The following is a 10,720-nucleotide window of genomic DNA, read 5'->3' on the forward strand; positions in this document are numbered from 1 at the left end:
ACACACACACACAAACTCATATACATACCCCAAGGCTTTTAGAGCTCTTCCAATAGAGATGCCATAGGAATGATCATAATAGCTAACACTTACTGCACTCTGTGTGCCAAGACACTCTTCTATTTGTTTTATAGATGAGGAAACAGGTCCAGAGAAGTTAACTTCCGCAAGATCACAGGGCTAAGGAGGGCAGTGTGAGGATTTAAACTCAGGTAATCTAGCTCAAGGCCTGAGCGCTCAACCCTCATGCTGTACTTCCTCTCAAGGATCAATCCATAAACAGAATAACAACCTGAGCCAGCACACAGGCTGTACAAATACAGACAATGCCTAATGAATGTTAATGTGTAAATTGAGAATTCTCTTGTTGAAATCATTATGGAGTCAAAAACATTCTTTGTCAGTACCTGGTAGGGACTGGCGGAAGGGACTTCATCTCTTGCAGGCGTTCGTTTTTGCTGTTGACTACGTGTCATGAGTAGAAGAAACCTTTTCCACTGTCTAATTGGATAGACAGGCAGAGAGACGGCCATTATTCCCACTTGACAGATGAGGAAAGTGAGCTCAGGGAGGTTAAGTAACTTGCTCAAGGTCTCACAGCTAGACAAGGCCAGAATTCAAACCCAGGCCACTACCCGAAAGCCTCACTCTTAATTGAAGCTGTAAGTCAGAGACATTAGGTGACTTTAAAAAGGTGATATCAGGTAGAAAGGGGCAGAGCAGGACTGCTGCTAAGTCAAGGACTCTTTCATTATCCTACAATGTTCTTAATAATGAGAAGGGTCTGTGACAGGGTCTGTGTAAAAGATAAGACTTGGAAACACTCAGAGATGATAGAAGGGAATGAAGGAAGGAACTCAGAGGAAGGCTTGAGTGACATGAACATGGGACAGAAGAGAAAAGCACCAGCACCCCAGAAACAGACACAATCTCGGATGCAGTGCCACACAAAAATCCGCCACCTACCGGACGGACTGGTCAAGTGGACAAGGTGGATGGGCTGAAATGGCCCCAGTGGCTCAAGCGGAGCCTCTCAAATTCTGAGAAGGCATCCACCCCACTGCCACATTTCAGGGTTTTCTGAACCAGCAGCAAGAGGTGAGGAAGGGGGTGGTAATTTCTGTGAAAGCCATAGATTTGGCCCCTGATAGCCAGGTCCAGTTGAGCTGTGCAGTAGCTACGGTGGTAGCAGCTCCTTCAGAATAGGGACCTACGTGGTACTGTCTTTTAGTTCCACACTATTCCATGTGCAAAGTGACCAGCACAATGTCTGCCACTTCTATAGATCAATAAATTATACTCATTTTCTATCAATAAAGGATAGAATGAAAGACTAGGGCAGGGGAGACAAATTTTGCCTTAGACACAGGGTTTTAAATCTTGACCACAATAACAAGACAAAGAGACATTTTCCCTACATCAATTGAAGCCCATACCCCATGACACACGCATGTATAAATCTGGGCCTGCAACATAGCATGGCTTTTGCCATGTGTCACATGACTGGTTTTGGCAACAGCTTAGTTGGTCACAAATAGTGTCTGGGATTATTCAGGGAACATTTTAAAGGTCATAAACTCAGACTTAATCCTGGGAATAGCTTATTGGTGATGACTTCCAAACGAGCATATAAAAAGTCTGTGAAGAGATTACATGGAAATCTTCCAACCACAGCAGAAAATGCAGATTTACAGGATATATTTTATACTTCAACTACCCAAAGAGATTTCTATTAGCAGGTTATTGCCAGACAGCTGCTAATGCAGAAGCTGTTATCTATGACAGCAGCAGCTCTGAGAGCTTTAGCGAGAGCAACTGTTCACACCATCAGAACAGCCAAGAAAATTCTCATTATCATATTTTTGTTGATGGCCAACATTAGAGGGTTTGGCTTACTTTAAGGTGTTCGAATTCATGTGAAGAACTTAGAAGTCTAGGCCAGGAATGAAGTGCTGTTTTCTTGACATTTTCATCCATTTGCTGCCCTAATCCTAACACCTATTACCCCATGTTGTCTTTGTTTTACACAGTCCCAAACTCTGCCTTCGAATCATCTTAATTTTGGCTAAAGATATACCAATGCTTGTCAAATTGGATTGAATTTTCCAACAGGAATGGCAAATATCTTCTATCTCACATGTATATACAGACTGATTGCTAGTGTCTACCTAGAACATTGCCGAGAAGGATTTTCAAACCTCCTCCAGGCTCAGAAGGAAAGAATTCTACGACTGATTAGCAGTGTCTGTCATGGGTCAAGGGAAGGGTAGTGGTGACATGCATGCTATGTTTGTGCCATCTCTGCAGGCCATTTATCTCACAGTGTTGGGAGGCACTTATTTTTATTGCCTACAGTGTCTAGTAGGTGCATCACTTACATCCGTTGATTGATTTTGAAAATTTCTCTGAAAGGAGAGATGAAGCGTTAGTTTATCTTTAGGCGGTGGAATTACTTAGGTGGTGGTAGTTTTATTCTTTGCTCTAGTCTTTTCCATATTCTCTAAGCTTTTTATGAGTATATTTTATCAGAAAATAATACATTAACTTTTTTACTTAAATCAGATAGTGTATATGAGGAGGGTAAATTCCTCTTATAAAGGAGAGAGGTCACGAGAATCCTCATGATAGGTTTTTTTGTTTGTTTGTTTTGTTTTTTAATTTTTTTTTTATTCATTTTTTCCCCCAAAGCCCCAGTAGATAGTTGTATGTCATAGTTGCACATCCTTCTAGTTGCTGTATGTGGGACGTGGCCTCAGCATGGCCGGAGAAGCGGTGCGTCGGTGCGTGCCGGGGATCCGAACCTGGGCCGCCAGCAGCGGAGCGCACGCACTTAACGGCTAAACCACGGGGCCGGACCTCATGATAGATTTTTTTTGTGTGTATGTGTGAGGAAGATTGGCCCTGAGTTAACATCCATTGGCAATCTTCCTCCTTTTTTTTTTGCTTGAGGAAGATTGTTGCTGAGCTAACATTGGTGCCAATCTTCTTTTATTTTTTTGTATGTGGGACACTACCACAACATGGCTTTACGAGCACTGTGTAGGTCCGCACCTGGGATCTAAACTCACAAACCCTAGGCCACTGAAATGGAGCATGAACTTAACCACTACTCCACCGGTGGGCCCCCTCATGATAGATTTTAAGACATTTTGTAATATTTCTCCATAAATTTTTACAGAGTTGTAAGGACACGGCATTGGAGTGGGCAATGTTCTGCTTTTTAAATTGAATCATAATCATTTGCCAGAGCTTTCAAAATTTTTGTAAACATAACTTTTAGTGGCACATATTGCTATCAACTCTTAACTCTTCTCCTGTTGTTGGATATGTAGTAGGTTTTAAGTTTTTAGCTATTATAAATAATGTGATAGAGATCTTACATAGAGTCTCTTTAAAAGTAATAATAACCAGGGCAAAGCGGTCAAATAGAATTATTTGAGTTTCTTTCCTTGATTTAGTTTCTCAGTGTACATAACACTGAGCCCCGGAATATTCTCTGCAAAACAATCAAGTCAGCTCCCCCAAAGCTGATCCAAAGTTTGCTAAAACAGATTCATGTCAATATAGACTGTATAAAACTGTGTTTGCTATACGTCCTTGTGGCTATGAGAAAAACAATTTTCTACTGTAAGCACTCTTAACTACAAGTTAAATGCTTAAAATAATATCCAAATTGCAAGTCTCATATGGAGAAGATTAATTTACCTTTTCATTAATTATTAAAGGTTTATTATTATTAAAACATGAATTAAAAGCTTGCCAAATGTTAGTAGGGCCAGATATCAAGAGACTGAACTAATTAAATGATAATGATCCTTGAGTGATGAAATGTAACCTTGATCATATCTACTCCTCACTTTTTTCATTGTAACTGTTTCCACACACCCTGAGTTCATAGCCTCCTTTCTGCACCAACTCCCTCAGTCTTGACTGGGTGGTTGGCTACATGGGTGTATCCATATGTAAAAGTTCATCAAGCTATACATTAAAGATGTGTGCACTGTACTAATGTAAAATAACTTGAAAAACCAAGGGAAGCCCTATGTTAATGTAAAAAAAAAAAGCAATAATAATAATTGTAAAGATACTTGTTCACCTTGTAGTTATAATAATACACATTATAGCTGCCAGAGTTTAAAGCCCCTGGCCCACCATTACTTTGTAAGCAACCTGAGGGTAGAGACCAGGTCTTACACTTTATCCACGACGCTGCCCTGTGTATAGGCAGTGCTTAGCCTGCAGCAGGGAATACTGCCTGATGGGCACCGTGAAGGGAAGGCCCCTGCCATTAATACTCACTCCTGCAGAAAGCGCCCCGCGCCAAAGTCACAGGCACCAGAAGATAGCACCTTACAGAAAAGCATGCATTTCACCTGCAGGATATTAATCATCTGGCTTACAAAATGAACCCATCAAAGTGTAAGTTTTTTTTTCAGTCCTATAATATCTGGTGTCATTAAGCTAATACTATTTGTAGCTGCTAGAAATTTTCCGTCTGGATGTCCAGTTATTTGAAGAGGAGTAGGAAAAAGACAGTGTGACATTCTCAATTCTCCATGTGTGACCACTGGTATTCACGGTTCATCCTTTCCTTTCTCCAGTCTCCTGGAAACACGTCTTTCTGCCTCACTGACTCTGAAGACTTTATTTTCTTCTTTGGGACATTACATCCACTGCAGCCTATGCCTCCAATCTTCTCCACCTCACAGCTCCTCCCCCACTAGCTCCTAAGCCTGGGAACTGACTCCTGCTTTCCATCACCCAATCCAGAGACTTCTATGGGAACTGTAACATGTCCCCCTTCTAAAGACATTTCAATGGCTAGGGCCTCAGTTTGCAGGGCGCTTGCCCATCTGTTTTGGCGATTCAGCAGAGTCCCAGCTATGTTTTAACATCCCAATTTCCAACCATGGTCTTTAGAACCACAGCAAAGTTTATTTGCCAAAGGATAAACAAACAAGAGATTATTTTAGTGGTTTATGTACAAGATGGATATTAAAATCCTAGTTTTGCTGCAGCTCCAAGAAGCAGTCAGGATGTGGGTCAGACTCTAGGCCTGCCTGAATCCACCATTAGAATAATTCTAAAGAATATAGAGGAGATCCCACATCGGCCAATAAAACCCCTACTGGTTGACTGTATGTTGATAATAGGGTGTAAATGAGGTTAAGGAATCTGGCTTCAGAAGGACAATGCCCTAATAATCTTCTTGTCTATTGTTATTGTTCTTGTTACTATTACCTTAAATGATGCACTCACAGTTTGCAGGTTAAGTATTCCCTTACTGGAACAAGTGTTCTGATTTGTGAAACAGTCCCCTGTACATGTGCTATCATGATGAATTTATAGAGTTGGAATGCTGGGGATCAGAGTGCCAGCAGAGACAACCACCAAGGAGAGTGGGGGTGTGCCTGGACACCTACCAAGGCTGTCTTTGGGAAGCAGGCAGTTGTGCCACAGGGTCCCCTCCAGCCTGCCATGTAGAGTGGACTCAGCCTACTGAGACTCAAGGGCGCATGCACTAACGCCTCGGTTCTCAACCTTTCCCAGCCTCCACCATCAACGCCTCTCAAGGAACTGCAGTAATTCCCAGTGGGAGGGAGATGGGTGAGGGGAAGGGGGCAGGCCCAACAGAATCGAGTAAAGGGGTAGCTGTGTGATTGTTAGTTGAAGCACTCCCTCTGCTGCGACGCCCCACCTCCTTCCTCATCCATACCAGATACTAATATACGCTCATCAAGAGACATGAGCCACACCCCCCAGCACCTCCTTTCCAGCACAGACTCTAAAGAGTGCCTGGGTGAGAGCTCTGGTGGATGGGGCAGAATTTTGATGGAGACTGCCTGAAGAAATACATTGGTGATAGAGTATTAAGACAAAGAGAGAGTAAGAAAGAGAAGAAGCAATCAAAAAAGCAACCCCGAGCTGCCAGTAAGAGATCACGGAAAATACTCAAAATATAACACTTTCCTTAATGAGATCTGTCAATAGTTTCTTGAATCTAACCAAACAGGATGTACAGCCTGGCATTAACAATGATGACAACCACCTTTTCAAAAGCTTGGGACACCTCTGATCCTGGAAGTCTACTATTCCAAAGGCCTGGCTTCTTCAAATATGAACATGATTTGTCAGGCGATCACATTTTTAAAAAATATGCTGAGTTGAATCCTTGTGCTTGTATTAAAGCAAAAAGCACCAAGAAAACTTAGTTTATTTTCTATATTTCATTTTTTAAAAGTTCAACAATATTTGTGCAATGTTAGCCCTCAAGTCTACTAAGGTGGATTCATGTGACTAGAGGCCATCAATATCATTATTTGGCTTTGTTTGCTATATGTTGTTATAGCCAACAAGGAAAAAAAATTTCAACCACAAGCACGTTTAACTACACGACAAAATGTTTAAAATAATATCTACATTGCTAGGGTTAATTTACCTTTTCACTAATAATGAAAGGTATATTATTATTAAAACATGGAATAAAACTAATAAAAAAGGTATATTATAAGGGCTTAATCTCCAAAATATATAAAGAACTCATGCATCTCAACAACAAAAAAACTACCAACCCAATTAAAAAATGGGCAAAAGACCTGAACAGACATTTCTCCAAAGAAGATATACAGATGGCCAACAGACACATGAAAAGATGTTCAAAATCACTAACTATCAGGGAAATGCAAATCAAAACTACAATGAGATATCACCTCACGCCCGTCAGAATGGCTATAATTAACAAGACAGGAAACAACATGTGTTGGAGAGGATGTGGAGAGAAGGGAACTCTCCTACACTGCTGGTGGGAGTGCAAACTGGTGCAGCCACTATGGAAAACAGTATGGAGATTCCTCAAAAAATCAAGGATAGAACTACCATATGATCCAGCTATTCCACTGTTGGGTATTTATCCAAAGAACTTGAAAACACCAATTTGCAAAGGTACATGCACCCCTGTGTTCATTGCAGCGTTATTCACAATAGCCAAGACTTGGAAGCAAACTAAGTGCCCATCAAGGGACGAATGGATAAAGAAGCTGTGGTATATATACACAATGGAATACTACTCAGCCATAAGAAACGATGAAATCCAGGCATTTGTGACAACATGGATGGACATTGAGGGTATAATGCAAAGTGAAATAAGTCAGAGGGAGAAGGTCAAATACCATATGATTTCCTTCATTAAGTAGTAGATAATAACAACAATAAACAAACACATAGGGACAGAGATTGGATTGGTGGTTACCAGAGGGGAAGGGGGGAGGGAGGAGGGTGAAAGGGATAATTCAGTACATGTGTGGTGATGGGTTGTAATTGGTATTTTGGTGGTGAACATGATGTAGTCCATGCAGAAATTGAAGTACAATGATGTACACCTGAAATTTTTACAATGTTATAAACCAATGTTACTGCAATAAACAAAAAATTTATATAAAAAAAAAAAAAGGTATATTATTATTAAAACACAGAACTAGGGCCAGACACCAAGAGAGTGGATTGATTAAAAGATAATCCTTAATAATCTGGAATCATAAAACGTAACTAGATGATACCTACTCCTCCCTCTTCACACACCCTGAGTTCACAGCCTCTTTTCTGCACCAACTCCCTCAGTTTTCACGCCTCAGCACTTCCTGATTTTGCTTCTTTCCCCATGGATTTTGCCTGGGAATTCTCTGAGAGTACTTTCTGCTCTGCTACCTCAAGCAGGAAATTGCTGCTGAGGGAACTTCCTATGAGAGCTAAGCTTTTCACTGCAATGCACTAGGGGTGGGGGTATATGCAGGCTGCCCAGGATAGATCCTGGACCTTGGGCCACACAGCCTTGTGGTGAGTGAACCAACAGCTCCTCACACTTCATGTGTATTTGCATTCCTGTTCCCAGCGATTTCACACACTAGCTGGCAATTCCCAAGCCCGCTGTAAAACCAACCAGGGATTCACCTCATCCATCACTGGACTGTAGCTGCCTTTTGAGGGCCACAGCAGGGAGGGAAGGGTGTTCCTTAGCTAGGGTGAAATCAGCCAGTGAAGACAGATCCTCCCTCAAATTCAAACCCTGGAAAACAAAATGCATGAGAAGCAGAGCTGGAGTTCAAGATGGGCTCCACAGGTGGGGGAGCTGGGATCAGATCCTTCTTCAGAACTAACTAGCTATGTGACCTTGGACAGCTTACCCAATCTCCCTAAACTTATTTCCTCCTCTATAAAATGGGGATAACAAAACCTACCTTACAAGGTTCGGGAAGCTTTGAAAGAAATAAGGCATGCAGTCCAACATCTGCAATATAAGAAATACAGGGCAAATACAAGGTTCTTCTGTGGGGTAGTGGTTGAGAGCCTGGAGTGTAATGCTGGACTGCCTAGGTTCAAGTCCTACTCCTACCTTTTTGCTTTTTGCTGAGGAAGATTCACCCTGAGCTAACAACCACTGCCAATCTTCCTCTTTTTGTTTATGGGTTGCCACCACAACATGGCCACTGACAGATGAGTGGTGTAGGCCGGCAGTGGGGGAACCAACTCACTGCTGAAGCGCAGCACTGGACTTAACCGCTAGGCCACTGCGGCTGGCCCCTACTTCTACCATTTAACAACTCAGGGAAGTGGATAAATTTGTAACCTCACTGATTCAGTCTCCCCATCACTAAAATGGGGTTTATTATAACATAAAGCAGATATCCAGTAAATATTAGGTATTTCTTTACTTCATTGTGAGTAAAAACAGCTAGCGTTTCCAGTTCAACCAACAACGCAGTAGTGAATTAGATGAGAGTTCAGTATAATGTGTATTTTTTTTTTAATCGTGAAGAGCTTGCTTGCTTTTATGATTTTTTGGGACAGAGTCAAGCTGGGATGCTAAGGGTGGGGCTAAACTGCAATATGAAGAAGAGGGAGAGGGAGAATAACCACCCACCAGGGAGCTATTTCTTTTGTAATGTACATTCCATTTCCTCTCCCTCATGCTTTTTAATTCCTTCCACATTTCCTGCCATAATTATCAAATGTTTGGTTTCTGACCTCACTTTTCTGGAGACCAGAGCACAGGGAATTTAGAATTGTTTATTTTCTGTCCATAAACCTTTGAGTTAATGGAGGGGCTTGTGAGGGAAGGGTTTGTTGGTTTGTTTGCAGTGCCTCAGGAAGGTCACTGGAGTTGAAAAGAAAACATTACCAAAAAAGCGCTGAAATACTTTGACTGGAAACGCGGAGCCCCAAAGAGATCAAGGGATCTCTCACACTTGCGCAACGCTAGCCTAAGGGAAAACAGAGATTTTAAAAGGCCGTTACATGGCCCTGATAATAACACAAAATCCGAGGGCATTTTACAAAGAAAAAAAACCAAATTTCAGGGAATCATCATCTTACTTGATAAAAGAGAAAAAAATTTATTCCGCCCTAAAAGAAGAATCTCTTGAGATGTTTTATCTTCCCCCGAGGAGACAGACTCGGAAGGGAAAAGTCCCCAACTATTCTCAATTTCCTCTGAAGTGAAGGAAAGAACTCAAGGCGCCTCTTTGAACTCGGCTGCTGCTCTGGTCGCCGCCTCCGTCGCGATCGGCCCAGCTCGTCCTCTCCCCTCCCCACTCTCCCTCCATATTAGTGCGGTGCGGCTCCGCTTACGGCCCTAACTACTTTTCCTGATTTTGAGGTCTAAGTTTCCCAAGTAGCATTTCTGCTCGGAGCGCCCCCATCACTCCACGTACGGAAACTCCCGGTCCCACCCGGGAGAGCATCCCCAGGACGAACGCACCGCCCGCCCGACGCGCAGCCCCAAGTGGCCCCGGAGCCCGAGTTCGGACCTCCGCAGCGGCTCGCCTACCTCGGCGTGGACCCAGGCGACGGCCACCAGCGCGAGCGCGAGCCAGCGTGTCCACATCTGCGGAAGAGAGAAGAGCGAGACTGAAGGCACCGGGCCCCGCGCCGACCCCGGAAACTTCTTCGGGTCCCGCAACCTCGTCCCCTCCGCCCGGCCACCCCCGGCCGCCCGGAGGGGTCGGGCCGCCGCGCTCGGCCCCGCGCCGCGCACCGCGCTCTCACCATGGTCCCGTCCCGGTCTCCGGAGGGCGCGGGGCACGGCGGCTGCGGCGAGCTCTAAGGGAAGGTGGGAGCTTCGCTAGTCGCCAGCCTCGGAGGAAATCCGACCTGCGCTCGCCGCCCCTTAAGACCCCTCCTTCCCCGACTGCCTGCCCCCCAGCTCCTCCCCATTCTCCTCCCCCTTCTGCAGCAGCGGCCCCCGCGGCTCCGGGCTGCGCTCCCTCCTCCCCGCCCCTCGCTCCGGGGAGCCCGCGTGCGTCCTGGCGCCGCCCGCACCCCTCTCCCCGCCGGGCCCCTCGCCGAGCACCCTTCGGTCCCCAGGACGTGGAGACAGAGGCAGAGAGGGGGGTGTCCGGGGAGACGCTGCAACAAAGGCGGAGGGGGTGCGTTGGGGGGGAGGGCCGAAAACCCACCCCCGGCAGGGGCCGCTGGCTTGCAGCAGCTCGGGCGGGCTGCGGGCGCCGGCTGCGGCGGTGGCCAGGTGGGCGGTGCTGCCGGGGGCCCCCGGCCCGGGCTGGGGCGGGAACCTGGAGGAAAAGGCGCCCTGCGGCCTGGGGAGCCGGAACCGCCCCCCACGGCTGATAGAGAGAGGGCTGGGGATACAGAAGGAGCCCCCCCACAGCCCTGGGTCCAGGGCGCCACTGCAGCCAGAGCGCGAGAAATGGGCGCAGGGCCCGGAGGA

At 45.1% G+C, this 10,720-nt stretch overlaps 1 protein-coding gene across 3 annotated transcripts in view; it reads right to left on the reverse strand.

Moving 5' to 3' along the window:
• FSTL1 (follistatin like 1) overlaps positions 1–10,163 on the reverse strand; it is a 55,780-nt gene extending 45,617 nt beyond the window's left edge. For 2 of the 3 annotated variants that reach the window (XM_004436527.3, XM_087439666.1), the window contains exons 1-2: positions 10,042–10,162; positions 9,824–9,880 (exon numbers count right to left, since the gene is read on the reverse strand). In XM_004436527.3, coding sequence (XP_004436584.1) covers positions 9,824–9,880; positions 10,042–10,044 — 60 coding nt within the window. In that variant the 5' untranslated portion in view covers positions 10,045–10,162. Of the gene's footprint in view, positions 1–9,823; positions 9,881–10,041 lie in introns of all 3 variants that reach the window. The other variant, XM_087439665.1, reaches the window with a different exon arrangement.
• Between the last annotated feature and the right edge of the window lie 557 nt (positions 10,164–10,720).

The sequence above is a fragment of the Ceratotherium simum genome, chromosome 15 (assembly GCF_057802395.1).
Source record: "Ceratotherium simum simum isolate JZ-2026a chromosome 15, ASM5780239v1, whole genome shotgun sequence".
NCBI lineage: Eukaryota > Metazoa > Chordata > Mammalia > Perissodactyla > Rhinocerotidae > Ceratotherium > Ceratotherium simum.